This window comes from Xiphias gladius, chromosome 8 (genome assembly GCF_016859285.1).
Source record: "Xiphias gladius isolate SHS-SW01 ecotype Sanya breed wild chromosome 8, ASM1685928v1, whole genome shotgun sequence".
Lineage (NCBI taxonomy): Eukaryota > Metazoa > Chordata > Actinopteri > Istiophoriformes > Xiphiidae > Xiphias > Xiphias gladius.
The window spans coordinates 213,143-236,884 of NC_053407.1; the positions used below are offsets into that span (position 1 = coordinate 213,143).

The 23,742-nt window shown below is 40.4% G+C and overlaps 1 protein-coding gene across 1 annotated transcript in view; it reads right to left on the minus strand.

Annotated features, from left to right (window-relative positions):
• The window catches only part of ntrk3a (neurotrophic tyrosine kinase, receptor, type 3a), a 223,015-nt gene that overhangs the window by 155,815 nt on the left and 43,458 nt on the right, over nucleotides 1-23,742 (minus strand). The window contains exons 2-3 of the mRNA XM_040133118.1: nucleotides 22,984-23,058; nucleotides 17,928-17,999 (exon numbers count right to left, since the gene is read on the minus strand). Of these exons, the coding sequence (XP_039989052.1) occupies nucleotides 17,928-17,999; nucleotides 22,984-23,058 (147 nt within the window). The remainder of the gene's footprint in view (nucleotides 1-17,927; nucleotides 18,000-22,983; nucleotides 23,059-23,742) is intronic.

Consider the following 23,742-nt stretch of genomic DNA (forward strand, 5'->3'; position numbering starts at 1 on the left):
ATTGCAGTCAATTGTTTTAACGTGAGGACAATTTAAAAAGAAACAACAGGAGGATGTTTTCGTTCCTGCTGATTGTCGGTATGATCATTTGAAATGTTGGTGGAGAATTCTGCGAAATACTGAGAACTGCCCTGCTCTCAATTAGTCCATGTTAATCTTTCCTCTTTTAGTTCTGAGTGTCGAGTGTGCCTTTGTTCAAACAAAAGAACGGACTCTGAGTGTATGAAGCCTGTACGTGGTGAATGCAGTGGTCTATACAGTACAGGCTAATGGAGAGGAGTGTGGAAATCACCCTTTGGTCTGTCTGAGCAGTGGAAAGATTAAAATGTTTTAAAATTTCTGACACTTAATGTACCTAAAAGTATTTAATTATTTCTTTGGGTTGTTAAGATTTTAGTTGATACTGAACCTCAGATGTGTCTGGTGACAACGCTATCTCCAGGAAATGATGTTTAAATACTACTAATTTGCAACTGGAAATGCAAATTGCCTGCCTGTCTGTATGCCTTGGCTATCACCATGTCTTCCATTAAAATCACTGAACCATTCCTGCCTGCCTGGTCAGTGTCTAGTTGGTTCCTCCTTCCCATGTCCCACATACGCCAATAGTGACAGTACAATCTGGCCAGGATGGCTGATGCAGACACAGCCGTTCTTGTCGAGGAATTTAATGAGGGAAAGTGTGGCATTGAGTTTCTCAGTTGGATGCTTTTCATAGTCCTGGTTGATGAGGATTCTGGACTTCACAGAGGTGGTGGCCTCAGCAACTGCAGGACTTGAGTCCGTCAGAGCTTGCTGGCAGAGGTTGCAGGCTACCCTGAGTCTTCCTAGCATTTCCGTGGAGCAGGCTGCCTGTCCTGCATCTTGCCCCGAACCCCAGTATTCTGCCTTCACTGCTGGCCTCTTGCTCATCCACCATAGTGGTCCTGCCTTTGTCATCGGCCTCCCGAGCGACCCCGCCTTCGATATCACTGTCATCCTCCTGAGCAGCTCTGCCTTGAGGTTTCCTGCTCCCTGAATCCCACCTCCAGACCCCTAATGCTGAAACAGCTCACAGGTGCCCAGGAAACATTTAATAGCCATGTGTCCAATTACTTTTAAATCCTTGCAATTTGCACTCCATGTGTTTAAAGGGCTGTATCTCCCACACATTTCTTTCAATAGAGATTTAAACCTATTCAAATTAAATATGAAACTTGGAAACTTTAATGTAGTGTCCATCTTTTTTTTTTTAAGTGGAATGTGCTGAAGCTCAGAGCCTGAAGAACAAAAAATGTGTAACTTACCAACGGTCTGGAGTGTAGGTTGTATGTAAAAATTACATATGTGCTGTGTTTGTGCCTCCATACATAGTACTGTAGTGTTCTGTGTATAACAGAAATATGAGGTGGTTCCTCCTTCGGCCTTCCCTGCCAACATCACTGCAGCTGTCAGCAAGTCAAAGCTGAAAGTTTAAACAGCATTTTAAATGACAATTTTCAAATTTCTTAGAGAAAAGAAAAACAAACAAAGAAAAAAATATATATATATCATCATCAGTTTCTGTTTGCCTCTGTCTGCCTGCTGTTCTTTCTGAATCTGACACTCCACAGGGGGTTCCTTCCACTGCTGCTTAATACAACAGACACACACACACACACACCACTCTTCATAAAAACCCCAAATGACTGACAGAACAATGCATTAAAATTCACAACTTTTTGTTTCAAGAGGATTCTGTGCAGTTCTCCCAACGCACGTTTGTTTACACACAGAGAATTTAATAGACCCGGTTCACCTGTAGCGACTAGGTGCTTTTTCCTGACTGGCAGTCGCTTAACTTCTCACCTTGCTGCAGGGATGTAGCAGTGTACCTTAAGGTGTGTCAGTACACCATGTCATCACTGTAAAGCTTTAGTCAGTAAGGCTGCACCCCATTTGGCCAAGCCAGCGTTTGGCTTGCTGCGTAGCTGCAGGGGCAGGGAAACCTAGTTAAATGGAGTGCAGGTGTAATATGAGGCAAGGCATGTGACACTGACACTCTGTCAGCTGATAACAGCTGCAGGTAGTGGAGATTAAAAATCAGCAACTATTCTGATAATGAATTAATCAATTGGTCATTTTGCATGGAAAAAGACCTAACATCCACTATTTCAGTAATGTTACAGAAGTGCAATGCTAAATTGGTAGAATACTCTTTTACTGACCACAGTTTTGCACACACACCAGACACTCATCAAACAGAGCGAGATCACAAAGTGGTGCAAAATAAAATGATCATGCTGTCAATATCTGTCAATATATACAGTGTTTATAACTGACTTATTTATAAGCCAGAGACAGCATGCTACACTTTATCACTTTAAAGTGTAGCACTTTATCAATTTATCACTCTGTCTTTCACACATGGTCATTTGTCAACCTGTTGTAGCAGTCAGACTATAAGGCCGAAGATTACTTTAATTGTAACCCTATTGAGAGCTGCTCAAGAGGCAATCACTCTCACACACATACACATCATCATCATCATGATCATCATCATCATCACCTCTGGAGTCATTGTTAAACAGTGCGTGCAGCTCCATGACGGTATTTTATGGTCCAGTCAGGCTGTAAGAGTTACGGCAATAACACCACTGATACTGTGGTTTGATTAGCAGTCGGATGTGTTCCAGCATGGTCTACAATCACAACCACATGAAAGATATGATACAGCTTGACAGATTGCACATTTATCACAGTATGTCATTATTCCTTTTGTTGCTTTCAGCTGAGAGTTGTAGTGTCACACTTGTGATGATGCCAATGCAAGTCACAAGGCATTTGCATCATCACAAATGCAAGGCAGTTCCAACACAAGTACGGTGCTGAAAGAAACTAAAGTTCAGTTTAAGTGTGAACACTGAATGAAGTTGAAGTGACAATTTAAGTGGAAATGCTAATTGATAGGTGAAGTTGAAGCGTCAGTTGAAGTGGTGAGGTGATGAAGGGAAAGTGCGGAAAAGGGCGAAGATACGGTTGAACAGAAGCGTCTGTTATAGGTGTAAGTGGAAAATTGAAACGTGGAAGTTCTGAATGAAAGTTCACGAATATTCTGTAAATTGAAAGAAGAAAGGTAAAGCGTCACCTTAAATATGAGCACTGAAAAGAAGATGAACTATCACTTAAAGAATAAGGGATGAAAGTAGTGAAACTACTGAAAGTAGCTGAAGTGTCATTTAAAGGCAAGAGATGAAAGCAGTTGAAGTGTCAGTTAATGTGTAACAAAAAAAAGCAGTTGTGTTAAAAAAAATGTCTCTTGAAGAGAAAGAGATAAGAGCGGCTGAAATTACAGATAACAGAGTTCATCTTCACAACAAATGTCAAAGTCACAGTGTGAAGTTTACAGAGATTAGTGATGATCTCATTCATCCTCTTTATCCAGTCATGAGACACTTGACCACAGGTGTTTGAAAATAAAATGGAAAAACCCTCATGAACTATATCTATTTTACATACTGCAGTATAATCAGTACATTATGATGTACAGAACGTATAATTCAACAAAAGTAATGTAAAGTAATTTGTGTGTGTGTGTGTGTGTGTGTGTGTGTGTGTGTGTGTGTGTGTGTGTGTGTGTGTGTGCGCGTGCGCGCCTGCTTGAAGCTAATCTGAGAGGAAGGACTTGAATGGGAAAGCTGCACGGAAAGCGAGGGACATAGAGAGAAATGTCCATGTGAAAATCTGACATTTTCCTTGACCTTCTTACCTACAGCACATCCCTGTTGGATTGTGAATACATCCGACCTCTGGCATTGGGCTCTGTTCAAGATATTAGATATTTTGATTCCATGTATACCTAGACAATTCTTCTGGAGATTGGATCACTACCTGATAATGATAATAATCCAGGTGTAACCCCCTCAGGAGGCAGACACATGGTGTGTAATCTCTATTGTTCCTGAAGTGTATCTACGTCAGTGCGGTCTGTGGAAGTAACCACATGAATACACTGTATACTGGGTGTATCCCCGGTAACGACATTAGCTTAGCGACAATGAGGGTCAGCCATCTTCCTCCCTATCACATTTAAGAACAGCTTTAGCAATTTTAGTACAGAGCAAGCTGCTGATCTGATCCCTGGTCAGTGGCAAGAATGATTACGTAATGTTGCTGAGCAAAACTTTGGTCTTACCTGTAGACCATCCATGCATGTGATTTATGTGTTTGCATTATCAGTAAGCTAGCTATGGGTTAGCTCCAGCTTTTTATACATTTTTTTTTTTACATTTTATATTATGGACAAAAGTGTCAGTCAAATGGAATTCTAACCCGATTGTGTTGCTCGCGGAAAGGTCAGGCTGGTAGGTATCAATATATCTTGCTTTAGACCAAAATGCTGGGAAGACAGGCTGAGTAATGTCACCATCCTTACACTAAATTAAATTAGACACACTGAGTCAGCGGTATGAAAAACCTTCATTCCTCAAATCTGACTCTGTTACCGCCACATTGTCTTCAGAACCAGCTGACAGATATCCAAAATGCCACCGAAGCTACTGGACTGTTCAGTAGACCAAAACAGTGTGATATGCCTGCCGTGTGACCAGAGAGCTCATAGCAAAACTAAGGGGTTTGAATTGATCCTCGTAGAAATAGTTCACAACAGAGAGAAACTCTGAGATTTGTGGGATTTGTGGGATACAAAACAGGGTTTGGATTCCTTTCTTTTTTCTTTTTTTTTCTGGGAGGGAGATGACTGAGGACTCTCCCCCAAAATACTGTCGGTATGGATTGGGTTTTAGTACCAAGCAAGTCTGCAAACCACGTACTGTAGCCTCACTCTAATGCTGATGGTGTTTATGCTGCTGTTTCATACATTCACAAGTCATTTAGTATTTTTCTGACAGCACACTAAAATAAATGTTACACTGCTGTTGTTGTGCAGTGACGGTTTAGGTATAAGAAAAAAACAGATTCAAGCTTACATCGCAATCTTCGTGCTTTTTTCATTTCCTTGTATACAGATGGATGTTTATGGATGACATCAGTCTGATTTGGGTTTGAATTTTTCCTGCAAGATTCAATAAAAACTAAATTTATTTTTGTCCACATTTACTGATCTAAAGGAACTGCAGTATGTATATAAATTGGCTCTAGGTTTTAACAGCTTAACTAGTTACAAAATCAAACATGAAGTGGTTAAACTGTAAATCTGAAGTACTGAACTACAAATTCAACTACAACATTCATTTTCCTCATTTAGGAAAAAAAAGGAAAAATCAGAAAAAGAAGAGAGGGGGGAAAAAATGAGATGGAAAAAGATGACATGATCAGGAGAAATGACCGGAACCAAGGATGGGAAGAGAGGAAGGAGGAGGAAGCAAAGTAGGATAAGGAGAAGATAAGAGGAGGACGAAAGATGAAAACAGGAAGGGAGAGGATCAGAGTAGAGAGCAGAGAGGAGATGGGAGGAGGAAGGGGGGTGGAGGAGGTGAGGGTACTATGCGTCGGGGGGGGTGGTTTACTGTTGAATGTTTCAGTAGAGACAATGCTCAGTGGGAATTCACCATGTATGAATTATTACACAATAGACATGTTATTGAACACTGAATCGTTTGAATTAGTATTAGTAACAGTAGTAGCTGTTGAAGAGGCTTTGGATACACACACATTACTTATTAGTAGCATACAGTCTCTGTTGGTTTGGGTCCTTTCATTTTGTTGACAGTCAGAAGAATGTTAACCAGACTTTTCCTTTAAATCCGTGGTCCTGAAACGTTTTGGCCACTGATCCCTTAAAATGAAGCAGCGTCAGCTCGAGACCCCTCGTCACTGGTTGACTATGTAATCATCAGTTTGACCAAATACTTGTTTGTCCATCAACCTCTCAGATTGTTTCATCTAAACAACTACCTCTGGTTGCGCCACAGTTCCCTGACGTCTCTGTCACGGATCAAAGGTCCACTCAAAGCCTTTGGGAAGTGTCCTATTTCCAGTACTACTAGAGTTGTTTTGTTGACAAATGCTTTTTGTGTAGGCATAATTATTTTAATGAATATACATTTGCAGCTTGTTTATAATTGATGTGATAAACAAATACTGTTGGCGTAATGCAAAGCCACTATCTGTACCTGTAGCTGTTTATGTCATAAAAATATCTGCATTCCGATTTACTGAATATCTAGAGTGTAGCTGCCAACAAATTAACATAATATTTGAAGCATGTATCTGAATTGTTTGAATAACACAAGAAAAAGAGACAAAAAGAAACACACCTACAGTGCATTCGGAAAGTATTCAGGCCCTCTCACTTTTTTCAAATTTGGTTATGTTGTCGTTTAAATTCATTTTCTCCATCATGAATCTACACTCAATTCCCCACCATGACAAAGGGAAAACCAAATTTTAGAGGAAGGAAAAACTGAAATATCACAGTGACATAAGTGAATGCACTTAACATCTAAACTGACTCTAAATAAAAGCTGTGTAACTGTGGTCTGGGTGGAAATCAATAGTAGAATCAAAACGGGAAGTTTTAACACTGGGAAAATGGAGTAGATGGAGGACGTAGAGTCTGAAGAAACCCCGATGAAAAATCTGAAAAGCTCTTTTGGCCCATTAGCATACACTTTTGAGACTTCAGTTTGTGAATGCTAAAAATAACAGCAATATCAGCTTCATCCTTCACTGCACAAATTCTCTATCTGCCTAAAGCATTCTTACAGACTTACTTTAAAGTGCGTGTGTGTACGTGTCCCTCTTCACATTCTTTATCACGTCTTTGGCCCCCTAGGAGTTTATCAGGAACAACTCAAGAAGAAAGTGGTCAGTGTCTGGATTCATAGATATTTACGAACTACCTATCACCTCATCATTCATTAATATAGCATCTGCCAGGCTGTTCTCTAGTAACTCATTACTATCCACTTCATAGTCTTTGCCTTGGAGTCATTAGGGAACGAATTATTAACGACTCATCAACCATCAGGTCGTTCCTGAAGCGTTCCTCACTCGATCCTTAGTAACCACATACAATTTTGTGTACTGTACAGTAAATCATTACTGAAGACAACTTTACTGAATGTCAGAATATTGAACTTAAAACTACTAGTAGTAGTAGTGGTAGGTCAACTTGTAGCAGTGATAGTGGCAGTAGAGTTGGTAATGACAATGAGTCTTCCTGTAGTGATCCAGCAGCAGTAAATAAAAAGGAAATGGACCTCTGTCTGTGTTTGACTCTGTGTCTCTCTGGTGTGGTTGCACATTATCCTTTGATTCCAGTTCCGTCTATGTCCCACCTCTCCATTCAGATGGTGATGTGACAGTCTTTATTATTCATAGCTGCTGAGATTATGGCCCTCATCATTTTACTCCCAGGACAGGAGGGAAGAGAAGAGAGAGCAAGAAAGACATGTTTCATATATATTTCCATTTCGTTTTCTATTTTTTTTTTTTTCTTCTTATTAGCCTTGAGGCCTGCTGCCTGAGAAACACTGGGCACTGATATTGCAGTTTCCAACTGCCTTTATGTTGTTGCTCTCTGGGCCTTTTTGGGAGCCTTTCCCTGTATCTGATTCAGAGAACTCACAAAAATACAGAGGCATCATTAATACCCCTGATTCTCGAATTCAGGTCTCATTTCATATGAACCCCTTTGCTTCCTGCTGCCACGTTGGAGCTGATTTCTGCCATCTGCCATTGCCACTTTGCCACACAAACGTCTGTTGTAACCAAGAATCTGGATGGCAGCCAGATGGCAGTTGCGGATAACTTTGAAGCTAACCAGGTGACAACCAGTGCACAGGAACAAAATAGAAAGTTTCAGATACACAGTAGTGCAATCTCTTCTGTGGTGTAGGAAACACGTTTTTTTGAATATTCCTATTTTCTCACACGATCACTCGTATAAGTTTATTGACCTTTGCTTGAGAAAGTAAGACCGATAATGTGTGAGCAGGGATTTACTTACTTCTTAATATTGTAAAAGAATCTAGAGCAATGCTATCAGCTCCATGACGCTGTACTTAGGCAATGCAGTGCGTTGAGCTAAATACTAACATCTGTATGCTAGCATCATGTTGCTCATGCTATATGCTGATGCAGGTAGGTTGTAGTTGATCTTGTCCATATTCATCTTAGTTTAGCATGTGTCCGGCTAACATAAGCTAACTAGCACTAGTTGTGACTTAAATATGGATGGATGTATGGATATCACCATCATCATCACTTCTGCTACCATCGCCATGATTATCATCACTACCTCCATGACCTTCCATAATAGCAGCTCTTTTATTTTTATTTCCCCATTTGCTCTTGTTACTGCATAAATTATAGGACAGTCAATGCTTATTATCTGTAATGACTGTCACAGATGACACACACACACACACACACACACACACGCATGCACATACACACACACACAAACATACACACACACACACACACACACACACACACACACACACACACACACACGCACACACACGCACACAAACTCTTGCTTAGCATGGGCTATTTTCAGAACAACTGACTGGGCTGTGAAATGACAGGTGTTGCCACGGTAATTAAAACTGTCAGTCATTCTGTCTGTGTGGGTTTGACGCAGTGCAGTCTGTGGTTGTTTCACTTGTCAATCAAATGAACAGTTATCATGAGTTGTCCACATCATCAAAATAATTGTGTTTTAGTTTTTAACAGAGCTCTCCCTCTGTACACAGTTTGAGGAACTTTTTTAAAGTTTACACAACCCATTATTTTCTTTCTGTATACACTGAGTTCTCAGTTTATTAAGTCCACCTAGCTGAAATTAATACAGTCTAATCCAAAGAGGGTTCATAAAGGTTATAATACTATTCTCTTATGAACATTGGTAATGCTAATATTTACACTAAAACAACTCTTTTCTGCAGTTTTCTCGTAATTAATGCATTTTAATGTGAAGGCAGTGGTAGGCTTCTTTGTTCAAGACAACCACAGTGTTGATATTATGAGTGAGTTAGCCAACAATACCTTGAACTGCTCATTCGATAGTACTTTTTTTGGGCACTTGGGGACAGCAAAAACAAGCTGTCAATACAACATCGACATGCTGTATTATCACCAGTTTCCAGTTTCTAGCAACATAATCATTCACCTGCAGTGGTGTCTGTGTTCACCTGATGAATGGAAGTCCAACATTCACTTTTAGCTCTGTTTTTGGTCTCTACCAACTCCTGAGGGAAATATCTGGCTCTTTACTTGCTCAATGCTCCACTATGTTCACCGCATGGTCTCTAACTGTGTCTTTCTACTGTTTGCTGCCAAGCAGTTAGTTGGCCAGTTGCTTTTTAGAGCTTCTTCTCTGCTGCTGCGGCTGAAAACGACCCTATGAGAGCAGTGAGACTGAATCAGAACAGTAAAGTTGTGGGCCGGAAAACCAAACATTTAGCTAGATATTATAGCCTTTCTTGTTAGGAAGACGGTTTGAAATATTCTGTCAAAGTTTTGCGTCAGCATGTTAAAGCAAACACAGTCAAGTCATTATATTCTGTTTCAAGTTGGATAAAAGTTTCCTTATACAATGTTTGTCAAAAGACAAAAGTGTCAAAAGCTAACCCACATTGGACACATCATTAACATTTAGGGGAACATTTGGCTGTTTTCTCCGTGATTAACATCATTAACGTCATTTCAATTGAATACAACCTGTTTGAAGAGGAGTGTGGAGGATTGAAAAGTTTCCTAGCAACACGCAGAAACACACACACACACACACACATACAAATCTACATACCAATACACACAGAGAGAGACAAACACCATCTGCCCACTTCCCGCTGTTCAGGAAGTCTCAGCAGCACTAAAATGGCCGCCCCCGTGTAGAGCCTGCTGAAGCCCTGATTGGCCAACGTTTCTTCCGTGGAGACAGTTGCTATGCCAGAAGATACAAGATGCCAAGATGTGGCATCTTATTATATTTTCATTGTCTGGTTTCCTGTTTTATTTTCTGTTCTAAGTTTCTTCTTCTTCTTTCGTTTTAGTTCCTGCTCTCGTGTGCTTCCCGCCTCTTTGATCGTCATCACCTGGTCCCCACCAATTTACCCGCCCCTGCTGTTTCCCACCAGTCCAACCCATTTATATACTGCCCTTTTTCCCCTTTGTTCACTGTCAGATTGTCTTTGTTACTCCTTGTGTGTGCATTGCTTTCCAGCATTCTCCTCGTGTCGCATCCCCATGGTTTGTAATCATTTTGCTTTGCTGCTTGGTTTTTGGATTTTTTGCCTGCTCCCTGCTGCTTTTGTTTGCCTGTATTGGGTAGACTACCTGTGTATGACCTCTTGCTTTTGGAGTAAAGACATTGCTGTTTTGAACTTTACTGCCCCCTGTGAAATTCTCTGCTTCCGAGTCTCAGTTCATTCCAGAGCCGTTACAAATGGGTGCTGTTGTGACTTTGAGGAAAAGTTCTTCATATACAGAGTTTAATAAATGAATGGAAAGTCTTTGTTCACAGTCTGTTTAGTTATTCCAAAGGAATTAATATTCTACTGGTTGCAGTCATAAAAAGTTATATTATAATCATGTCTTTATTGGAGACACAGACATGTAAAGCACGGCGCGATGCATATTATATAGCACATGTAGATCAGTGGTGGTTATTAGATGTTACAGGGTGTTAATGATTAATAATCTCCGCTGTGTGTGTTTGTCTACAGGTTGCATGTATGAAAGCAACACTTATGAAAAGTGACAAATCATCACTGTGTTTGCTCCTACTATGACATTTCTACCACCCAGCAGTTTTTTCAGTATTAGTGATCCTAGATTTTGTGTTTGTTTTTCTTCACATAGAGCTGACCTCAACTTTGTTAAAAGTAAAGTAACCTAACACACACACTAGTTCATTAAGGACACCTGTACAATCTAAGGCTTGTTCTCCTTATGTGTATGTGACAGTGTGTGAGAGGTGAGGTTTAAACTCTCTGACCCCTTTTGAATCTGAAGTGAGCAGTTCTGTTGTGTATAACTGAAAGGTGTGTCTGATGTTTTGTCCACCCCCATTTACATGCATTATTCCTATCCTGCAGCTCCAATACACCACCAGTACATACAGTGTGACCTCCAAAATGATATAATCTCAAATAGTATCACAAAGCCCGCATTTGTTCTAGTCTGTGTTCTTGTCCACAGTGCATGTTGATTTACTGCCAGCTATTGTGACCTGCCAATTGCCCAATGAAGATCATGCAAATTTCCTCTTATGCCCTAGATAAGTCCTTCCAAATGCTATTCTCAGACAGGGTTACGACTCCAAAGTGAAACCATGGAATTGATACAGTAAAACCAACTCTAAACATTATCTAACCTTATTTTTTGCACAGAGGGAATACCAGTAACTTTCAGAGACAACTGGGGCAGCCCTGGACCAAACCTATCCGAGCCAATAATTTGCAGGAAATAGTTTTGACCACTGCCAAATAGGGGTGGTTGTTGAGCTCTGAACAGCAGCTTGGTTTGCTTACATCTTGCGTTGGCTGCTGGCAGAAAGGCAGATAGCATTGCCTAATCTACATTCAGAACTTTTCCCATTAATTTAAACAAACATCTAAAAGATTTTTTAAAAATGTGGGTCATTGTATCATCATCCAATACGAAGTGACAGTGTATTACTGTGGATGAATATCACATCCATCCACATGTCCAACAACACACTCACACATGAATGTGTTATTAGAAGTCAGTGCTGCTGGTTTCAGCACTCCATTAGGGCACCGACACACCACTGAAAAAGGAGATTACGTCCTGTCTTATGGGCCACCTCACCTTGAACAAACCTTACTTACTTATACACAAGGGCAGCCTTGACAAATGTTACCTCAGCCTAAGGTATACAGAAGGTAAGTGCAGGGGAACATAAATCTGTGCAGCAAAGGAACACAAAGGGAATGTAATTCCAAGAATATATGTAAGGCCTGCAGGTTAGACTAGTCATTGGAAGGTCCATCCTTCACAAGGCGATCTGGGTTTAAAGTCTCATATCGGCAGGTATCTGTATTTCTGAAGTGTCCTTGCTCAAGATACTTAATCAACTCAATCACTGTGGGTTTGTACTGCAGCTGAATCTGACCTTTGACATCCCTGTGTGGGGAACAGCAGAACACATTGTTGTCAGACATGATTCATGTGACTGCATAGCTAAAGACATACCACAAAAAAACAGCACAGCCAAGGCTGGGTGTGCTATAGCAAAAATAAAAAGTAATTTAACCTGTAATATCTCTGTTACATAGAGACATATTTATCACAAGGTTAATAGTCCACATGTTCTATTTTCAACAAGACCTCATACCCAAACATCAACAGGTTGCATCAATGAACCATATGACTGATGAAAGAACAAGTCATGAGTGTTTTGTGGTCTACCACCTCTTTGGTAAAGGGTTAAGTTAAGTCACCTAAATCTTAAAGCCAAAAGAAATACTGTGATCATGGTTAAAGTTAGGAAAAAACAAGCAATAACTCTTTACATTCATCCAGCACATTTGTCTAAGAGACAGAGGAGAGTTGGCTTCTGGACGGCCCACATTCAATTCCTGGAAACAGTGATGGATCAAGTCACTGCCAAAGTGACTCCTACTGGTTGGTCAGAACGTTCGATAGAGGTAACCTCTATACTTGTTATGCCATCCTAGTGAGGCTCCTCATTGTTGAGCATTGGAGCGACACTCCACGCGTCATCAGCGGGACTTGGCAGTGACTAGTACCATAGTGGTAGCTGAAGTGGCCATTCCAAAACTGGGAGAAGATGGGGAAACTCCCACAAAAAAGTTTCATGACATAGTGAAAAAAAGAAATTCATGTCCCATCCCAATCCTGGAACTATGACTCCCGTCCTGTCCCATCACCATAAAAATGGCCCTAATTTTATTATGATTTCCCTCCCGCCTACTCCCATTGACTCCCAGTCACGTGATGAATAATGAAATTGACTCCCAGCCTGAGGGAATGCCACAGGAATCCCGTGACCCACAGGATTCACAAATAAATGTTAGCCTCTAGTCGGTTACTGGATGTTCACACCTAAAACATTTAAATAATTAAAGAGTACCTTCATCCTATCTAATAATATGGCTTGCCCTGACAACTAGTGGTGGCAATATGGTTTTTACAGCTGAGTGTGGCCACAAGTACAACAGAGCACACCTGACAGAGCATATTCACTCTGTCAGAGTTGAACAGAGGTGAAGTCTGATCTGCAAATCCTCCAGAGCAGTTGGAGATTGTCACAAAACGGAAAAACGCACTCTTGAATTGAAAAAGTATGAGCACAAAGATACAAATACTGGTCATGCCATGATTACACTCCATGACTTTCAAAGTTGTCAAATTGCTGTACTGTTCACACTACACACTTTGTTGTCTTGTAATCTGGAATCATGAAATCGTTGCGTTTTGCACACAACATCACTCATCAGCAACAGGGGGTCACAAATTGCACAACCTTTCACCAGGAGAAATCCCCAACAAGCCTGTCTGGTCTCCAAACAACCTTTTGTCACAAAAACACACGCGAGAAGTGACCCGGGAAATGTGGCAATACCTTGTGTGAGACAGGATTTATTTTCTTCCAAAATGGATTTCCACAAGAAACAAGCAATCCAAGTTGTGCACAGATTTGCAGCAAAAAGGAAGAAAGAGAAGAGAATATGGGTGAGAATGGATTGGGATATGCAGGCAGCAGGGATTGTCTGTTCTTCAGAGAGAACAGAGGTTACATTTACTGAAAAGCTTGTATGGGCCAAGGTCAAAGGGTACTAAACTACCGTCTCTCCAGGGCACGGAGAGTGGTAGAAAATGCATCTGGCATTCTTGCAAACAGGTTGAGGGTTTTCAGGTCCCCTGTATGCTTAGAGCCAGACAAGGTGATTAAGATAACTAAGGCCTCCCTATGTTTCCATATCTTCCTCCGTGACTGCAGCACTGAGGCATGTACATCTCCAGCCTTTGCCACAACATAGTTGATGGAGCTTGGACAAATTAAAGCTGGTGAAGAATAGAAGGGGGCACAAACTGCAAAGAAACCTTTTGCTTGATAATTTTGTCTCACTGCAGGGTTGTGTTCCTTGGCTGGAGGAACACATTGTATTGTAGGGATGTCACAGCAGTTCTTTTCATTTTTTGTTCAGACAGACTATTTTTGTAACCTTTGTTTCAAACACTTATTGAGAGGGTATGTATAATAACACTATAAAGTTTATAAAATAACATCCTGCATGTTACTGCACAAATTCCAACCAATGTTACAACTATATTTTTTAACACTGCAATGTCAACATTGCTTTTATTTCTTTTACAACACACACAATGTAAAAAGCAACACTGTAGCAATTTCACTACAAGGGAAAAATTTAAAAAATAATAAGCATCCACATATAGTATAAAAATGCTTGTAAAAAAAACTAAATAAATCATGTAAACAAAAATTGAAGAAGCATAGCCTTTCACTGGCCTTCATTCAAATCGTAGTTTTGCAGTGTTTGCAAAAAGCTTTGCAGTCGAGAACCCGGATGTGACATTTACTGAGGATGGCGCTGTGTTGGTGGCGGAGGAGGAAAGATGGGTTGGAATGTGTACGGTGCTGGTGGTGCACGCGAGGAGGAGGATCTATTCCTGTCAGTGTCTTGAGTATCATATATTCATGATGTTTCTTTTCATCTACTTCGGTTTACTGGGTCTATTATTTGCCTTAATTCAGATGCTACCTGGTTTCAAATGTGGTGAATGTATCAGGAGTTGGATCAGCATCACCTTTTCCTGCCATTTGGTTTAAAACAACAAGCTTCTTCTGCTCTATGTCAGATTCTGACCTCAACTTGCACTTAATTCCCCTTGCGCCTTCCTGCTGGCAGTTAATCAGGCAAGGGGGAAGGCAGTACGTAATGTACTAGCTGATGGCGTGCCCGCCCTCAACACTGTGTCTGCGACTGTTGAAATGATTTTGAAAGACCACCCTGATTTCCTGCTCACTGAATGACACATCAAGCTGGAAGAGAGGTGAAACAGAAACGGTGACGGTGGACATCACAGTTCTATAAATCGTGGTCATTAAACACGACTTTGAGATTAACAATGTAATATCTTTTATATCAGTCATCAAATCATACCTTAATATTTGATATGTTATTTAATAAGGTGCACTTACATTTCATACTTTGAATAGCTCATACTGAAATTTGCTATTAAATTAATGTCGAATGTACTTTGCATCAAAACAATATACAAAAGTCAGGGGTGCACCTTACCATTGCGTGTACAGCATGTATTTCATAGCACTGTATACTCATACTGTAGATGATGCACATTGAGTATGAGTTCATTAGATTCACCATAAAAAAACTGAATAAAAGCATGATTTAAATAAGAAATTGTGTTTTCTAAAAACCTAAAGGAGAAGGCAAGAAATGAAAATAAAACTAATTAAAATAGGTTTGCAGTCTATTTGTGTATACTGAAAAACCTGTGTTTGTAGACTGTTTACCTTACAGTGGTCTCACATGGACAGTGAACAATGTATTGTTTTATGAAATCCATGACCCTGAGGAGCCACCTTTGCCTAGGTGTCAAGGGTTTGTTCCCACTCCCACTCAGTTTCAGTTTTATCAACCTTGTGTACTGTGTTCGCAGGGATACTGCCCCGTTCTTAACCTTCTCAACTGAATGACAAACTTAAACAAACAAGATAGAAAGAAAATGCATTGTTAAATGTTATGCATTCCATACGAGAGACAGCCTGCATGAAAAGTAGGTTGTCTCTCGTCGTTATGAAAAACTAGCTCCTTCTGAAGCAACCTATTTTGTTCACCTGGCTGTTGAAGAGAAGTGGCAAATTCTCTCCACCTCTTCTCTTTTCTGAGTCAGTTGTGGTAGTAGTTGTCAGTTGTGGTACAGCTCATTGGAAATATTTAAAAGGTATTTAAAAGTTCATCCAAATTTTGCTCCATTTCTTGGGTCGAAGCAGACCGTGGAACTTTCCTTGTAACTGCATGCTTGTTGATGAACAACTCCTCCCCCAGGTTTCCCATCACTCCTTGCCATCTCATTGGCTGTAGCTCGTCGCCACACTCATTGCCAGTCACAACACTTTTCACACCACTAGATTTGGACTCTCCGACAGGTCCAGATATTTAGCCTGCTAGATATCTTCTAGGCGTCTGTCAGTATCAGCGAGTCTCTCGGATCGCACCGTGAGCAGTTCACAAGTAGCGATACAGCGCCAATTTACCACTGATCTGGGGCTTTTCTTGGGGATCTCCAAAAACTGTTGGTAAGTCAAAAATCAGGGCTAAAATAGTGTGGTTTGAACTTAGAATAAGATGATGATATCCAATTATCAGGAAGAACACAAGGTTAACATTAGAACAACCTTTTTTTTCCTGACCCAGCCAAAGCCCTCTGTTTCATCACCTTGGCTGTACTCAATGAGACCACCAAAGCGGTCTCATTTTAATCAATGAACTTCCACTTTCATGCTCCCTAAAAAAAAAATCATACAGCACTGGTTAAGGGGCCACTTAAAATATTGGAACAGCGAACAAACACAAAACACCAAGCACATCTGCTGGCAATATTGTTCTTGCGTGAGAAGCTTAGGTTATCTCATAAGACAGATGTTGACTTGATGTTCTCCCATAGCACCATGTGCTTTTTCTGCTTAGAACAACCTCTGATCATTCAGACTCCCAGGACTCCGAAGATGGTTGTTAGCTAGTTACAAGCTGCCACAGTTACTGTCTGAAATACACAATGCATCCACTTTCACACAGAGTTGCATTTGACTGATACGATGCCATTAGCAAAGATGAGACTGCACACGAATACAAATGCAGTACGTACTTTATCAGCTTGTTTTTGTCACTTGCAGGTGACTTTAGATAGTGAAGAGAGATGGAGGGAATGGTACAAGTGGAAGATAAAGGGAGGAGAAGGAAAGAAAGTGGTGAAAAGGTCACCGATATGAAGAGGAAAAAGGAAGACAGGAGCATCCCAGAAAAAGAAAGGAAAGACTCGAAGGGGCTAAATTTAGCAGAAGCACACGTTTTGAAAGTAGCTTTCATTGTGGAGGCTTATTCAATATAAACAATATGCTCGCAACTGTTTCAAATACAGAAAACACAAAGGTCCACGGAGGTTTACAACCCTGTTCATATGGGAGCCATATTTGATTCATGTTACACAGAAAACAGATAAGAAATGTTTGATGAAAAATTTAAAGTACACTGCAAGGTCAGTATGTGGTGAAGAGACCTGCAGAGCAGCAGAAGGTCCAAATTCAACCAGACTGCATCCACTGAATACAAAAGAACAACCAACATTATTTTTATCTCCCATTCAGCTAACTTTAACCTTTAAAGACGTAGTCAAGATTTAAAAAAGAAGAATATTAATAGTATAATATATCTTATTGTTATGTTGTTGAAAAAATTGCATCTCTAATCTTATTGTCTGGCCTGTGGGGTATTTACCTGAGAATTTTGTAAGTCAAAGTTGAAAAAGCTTACGGGATGCCTCCAGAGAGAGTTGGCAGGTATAAACCCCCGGGGCTGACAGAGTCATTGCTTTATCCTCGACCCACAAGGCGACATTTTTTTAATTAATTAAATGATTGCCTTGCCTCAGAGCACTGTTGTGTGTGTGTGTGTGTGTGTGTGTGTGTGTGTGTGTGTGTGTGTGTGTGTGTGTGTGTGTGTGTGTGTGTGTGTGTCTGTGTGTGTGTGTGTGTGTGTGGTTTGTGTGTGTATACATGTCTGTACTCTTTTCCGAGACACGCACTGTCTCTGGCATTAGTGACAATGTGCATTTTTTGTAATTATGTATGCAGGCCTTTTGTTAACGTTTGCCTTTGAGCGTGTGTGTGTGTGTGTGTGTGTGTGTGTGTGTGTGTGTGTGTGTGTGTGTGTGTGTGTGTGTTTGTTTGTGTGTGTACTCACATGTAGCGCAGGTGGGGGTTCTTGGAGAAGACACGAGCATTGATCATTTGCAGGTTGCTCCTCGTGATAGTGCTATAACACACACAGACACAGAAGAGAAGAACAGGAGCTTTGATGAATCTTTTCAGCTCCATCACTCTGAACTAGAGTCAGTTAAAGGAGTGGAAGAACAGGACAGGAACAATAACCAAAGAAGACTATTCACGTAATAAAAGAGCGAGGGAAAGACAGACACAATTTATAAACTGATAGTTCAATAATGAATCGAAGATGTAAATGGCTAAGATTTGGGTAAGATTCTGTATCGTTTGAAATAGAGAAGTGCTTAAGGAATAATTAGTGTGCACACAGTACACCTGGCCTGAATGTTTATCACTTTACGGATATATGATTATTGCTTTGATATGAAGTGAAATAAATGATCCGGCTTCAGTTCCCTTCTTCACCATCTGTGTCTCGCCATCACGTTTTCCCTACGAAGTGACATACACATATATCAAGCCCTGTTTTGTGCAGCAGTTAACAACAGTGGTTAAAAACCAGGGCGGTGGTGTTTTGGCTGTGGGACTGGCTGGGCCTGCTGGTGATGAGAAAGATACTTTGTAGATCAAACAACCTATATCTTTTTTTTTTTTTTTTTTTTTTTGGAAGTTGTGAAACTAGAGCAAAATAATCAGTATACTGTATATTCCTTCAAGCTAAATCCCATGCGTAACCTTTTTCACACCACTATTTTCTGAAGGACTGAAGGAAAACCAACGTTTTAAACACTTGCTATGACAACAAAGTGTCTCAAATATATGATTTTTTGGGCATTTTGGCTGGAGTCAAAGACCATTAAAAAACAAGAATACAGCAGGAGTATATGATCAATAGCTTTCTGACAGGACATTCTGAAGGTAACAGTTTCTACTTGCTGCAAGCTGTGTCAGCATAAAACCTGTAACTGACAAACAGAACGGAGCCCAGGTGGAGCTGCACCAACCATCACAACTGCTTTTTTAGGCTCTGGGAACGTTCTGCCAAGGTCACAAAATTAACAACACAAAAAGTGATAATTGACCTTATTTGCAGTTCAACTAGTACTGTCAACAGTTTTACAGATGTGACTTTTATAACGGTGGTCTTTGTGTTCTGGGTCACAGCAGATTTTTGTGTTGCAGGATCATGGTTGGCTACTACACAAACTTGCAGCAAGGCTGAGTGTTGTCGTTGCAGCCATTTCTCTTAATATGTCCATGCTCTGGAGGAGTTTTGCCAAATCTACCCCCTCTGAATCTCATTACAGCTTGATGTGGCTGAAGGACACATGGACATTTCCTCCTGCAAAGCTGGACAAGGGGCGGGACGGTTAGGTAAAAGAGGAGAGTGAGGAGGATGATCAGGTTTCACAGTAAACAAAACTTTGACGGACTTAATGGCCATTCACTTAGCTTTTTCCGGGGTTTTTCAATCTCATCTCACAGCCTTACCCATGTCTGCCAATTAACTATATATAACCATTATATTTAATACTGGCCGTTTTAAATTTGTTCTGTTGTTTATTTAACAGCTCTACTTTATTTGTTTGCAGTAAGAACAATTCCAAATCACCAGGATAAAATTCAACTACTTTGAGATAGAAGACTAAAATGAGTCTGACAGTCGGCCAACTGTTGGCAATTAGTATGGTCTGTATACCACAATAGCTCCTTTGGATATGAGGTTGAAAATCAAGCTGCAGAAGAACCTGCAGTTCAGTTTTAATCAGCTAGTTGTAAGCGGGAGAGGAGCCAGTGTCTGTGCCCAGCTGGAGGACTGGAGCCATTCCACAGAGGGAGGGATGTGCTACAGCACCCCTCTAAGAATCAATGCAACTCTCGTCCTCTGTTTTATCTGCTTACTCTTCTTGTACTGTTTTAATTTGCTATTTTTTACCTGTCACTGCACCTCAGCCAATGGCTAACATTCAAAAAACATGCAATATGTTACTTCTCCGATAATATTTCAGATACCAGTGCTACTTGTCAATCAGAAACTATACTTGAATTGGCTTTGAGTATATACAGCAAGGGAGATTAATGACTACCATCCTTGTCCTAGAATGTTAAAGGACAGGGTTACATAGGTTCACATTTTCTTTTCAAGTCTGTCTTAAAACAACACAAACTTGGGCTTTGTGTTACTGTTCTTTCACCGTGGCTCAGCAAAGAATCCCTGGGGAAACAAACAGAGAGAATGCCATACTAACAGGACCGTAACTTTGGAAGATACCCACTTACTTCGGGCAACCGAGACCAGTAAACACAGAATGAAGAATGTGGATTTTGTCCATGGCCAGTATGGTGAGCGGGAACGGTTGATCAAGACTAGAAATGTTTCATTGTACATATAGACATGTGAGTGATGCCGTGTTTCCCACACATAGACTTTACTTATGCCGGGCCACCAAAGTACATTTGACATTTGACCCGCATTTTTAATTTGAATTTTTGTATCCGTCCGAGAGAACAGCGCCATCCACCTTTGATTAACTGGTGGACAATCTCCCCTCGCTCTACCCTTTCCATACCTGTCCGTTCTTCTGTCACGATAAGGGTCTACTGATAATGCTCTGCAGAGAAACAGAGAGAGATGTTCTCTGATATTACGTTAGAAAAAGTGGACTTTTTACAAGAAATTGAAGAAAAGACACGTGGGAAAAGTGAACAGTTTGAGCAGTGTGATTAGCTATCCAATTAATGTGTTTCGAATGTTTCCAGGCTTCAGCCAGTGCTACTGTGGCAGCAGAAGACAACAAGCTGCTGTGGGAGAGGCAGCAGTTGAGATTTCTGAAAAACATATATTTTGTTATTTGTTTGACACAGACTGTTACAATGAAGCTGTATATATTGTCCAGTCATTCATTTGTCACAAAGTACTTTGCAATCAAAAATATTTGCAGTGTTTGCATATGCTAGCAGCATGGCTCTCGGTCTATCCAGACTGAAATATCTCAGCTACATCCATGGATATCCATGTTCCCAGAGGGTGAACCTGACTGGCCGTGGGGATTTTCCGACTTTTCATCTAGCACCAAAAAGTGGTCAAAAATACTTTGGTTTATGACCAAATACCTGAAAAACTAATGACATTCTTGTCAGCCTCAGCTGTAGCAATTGTTAGCATGCTAACAAGTTAAATTAAGATGATGAAAATGGTAAACATTATACCCGGTAAACATCAGCATGTAAACACACTGTCAGTGTGAGCATGCTGCCTGCCTTGCATTAGCATCTAGCTCGAAGCACCGCTGTGCCTCAGTTCCAGCGAACTTGTGCCGAAGTTTTTGGTCCTCCTGTATCCTCCATGCACCGTGCAGAGATCTCCAACACAAGTTGATCGCTCACAGGTCTACACAAGTAACAGTCTGTTTAAATCACAGCATCACCGATGCACGTTAAAGACAAGCAGTTTGTTGATGAACGCATCTGATCAGGTTTTTATCAGTGTAATAGCCTGGAGGTTGATCTGAGTTTCACTCAGTCACTCGTCTTTTGTAAACTGGGTCTGTAGTTGATTTGTCACTAAGCTGTGTCGCTGTGAAACGAGCAGGTTATCATTGCACTGTTGGTCACATCACACACACGCTTGCAGGGGGAAAATGGTGCACGGTTCTTACTGCTGTGTGTGTTTGCGTGCTCTGTGTTTAACCCAACATCCAACATGTCGGCTGCTGGTTAAAGCGTTGACATTAAAAATACAGAGAAATGAACTGTATAGTGTTCCATCCTTTTAACAAAACATGCTCATATTTGGACTGTGTGCCAGGTTTGTGTGCATGTGGATACAAATTAGAACTAGGCACTTCCTCATTTCCCAAATCAGCTACATTGACCATTAGTATATTACTGTTTCATGCGCTGATGGTTGTTCATTACATTAACCTTAATATCTACTGTCTATCTATGTCTTCAAAATGCTGGACCTTGTTTGATTGACAACAGCATCTCCTCTGATTTTAGCGAGTGGTGACTTTCCTGTTTAATTGCAGAAGCCTTGCCTGATTGGAGGATAAGTGGACAGTACTTCTAAAATGTAAGGAGCTAATCAGGACTAAATCCAGCTTTGATAGAAGTTTAGGGGCCAAGGAAAACTAGATTCAATTAAACCCCATTAACAAAATCAATTTTTACAATGTCTCAATTGATTGTATATAAATAGGACCATCCAAATTCGTTCCATATGTGACATTTAAATCAGCACTGTGAAACATTTAGCTTACCAGTATTGATATTCACCAGCTAAGTGCTAATGCTAGACAATCTAAGCATTCAAGACTAGCTAGTGAACACACACTGTGCCATAACATAACTGATATAAAGCAAATAACAAGGGGAAGTCTGATGGCTCGTTGAACTATTTCTTTGGCATATCAAAAGCGATGGATGTACTTCTTCTCTTTTCACCAGCAGGTCAGCCACAAAGATGTTTTCAGGATTTGTCCTGATTATAGCTCTTCTTTTCTAATTCTCTCCTTAACCATCAATCTTTTGTTTCTTCTCCAACTATGCCCTTTTTTCCACTTGTACCCTAAGAATTGTTCAGTACTGAACCAAAAAAGGCGGTAAAAAATGAAATGAAATTTAAAGAATGCTCTTGTGATATTTAGGATTGATAAGATAATAATGATAATAATAATAATGATAATATTATCATAATAATGGTAAAAAATATCCCAAGCTTGCCTGCTGTATTACAGGCCACTAATAACAGTTTGGGACTAGATACTGTCTGGTTTTTATAGCAAACAAACTGTAGCACCTCTATTTTTATTTGCTCTTGCTTCATTTTTTATATAGTAGATGCCCATATTTTTTGATAGTATTCCAGTGTTTAAAGTTATTTCTCTTATCAGCACTGTGCATCTGTTTTTATACTGCTGTGACACTCTGATAAAGTGTTTTGCAGGCATTAGTCTGATGCATGGGAATGGAGGGAAATTTTCACAGCAGCCAGACATTTTAACGGTGATGTACTGTAATATTACAACACTGCAAGGACGAGCAGACTCGCACAGAAATGTGTTGCTACTTACAGCCTCTCTAAGCCGGTGTAGAGCTCCATATCCATGTCCCTCAGGATCTGCAGACCAGTCCAGTTCTCAATGTGTCTGGAAAGAAGGACAGAGGAGACATATTAGTAGGGCTGCAACTGGTGATTATTTCCTTGATTCACTTATTCATTGTTTGGTCTGTAAAATGTCAGAAAATAGTGAAACAGATCCATCGCATTTTCACAGTCCTAATGTCATTAGATAACATTGCTCTTGTTTTGTCCAACCAACAGTCCAAAAATATCTCATTTGCAATAATATAAAACAAAGAAAAGCAGCAAACACTCACACTGGAGATTTGTTTCTATTAACTGACTAATCAGTGCAGCTTCATAGTGTATATTTGTGTGTGTTTGTGTGGGTGTGCATGTGTTATGTACAACTGCCAGTCCACATGGTTCATGTTCAGATACAGACAGTGGAAACTGAACTACACATGGGTTAGAGTTCAGGGTAAGGATTAAGAGAAGTGAAAATATTTAAGGTCCTGATATGTAAATCTTTTTTTTTTTTTTTTAGTAAAGTGTATATCTTTTATATGTAGTCGAGTGGGGCCCACGGAGAGACATGGACCCTGGGTCTTTATAGGTACGATATGTGACTGCCAATGTATGTGGCTGAAAAGGACAAGGTGGACTACATGTTTGTGTGTCCACTTACAGTATGTAAGACTGGGCTGGGTTAAGGGACAAAGATTACAGGTAAGCAGCCCAAGATACAAGCAGGTCACTAACCCACTTG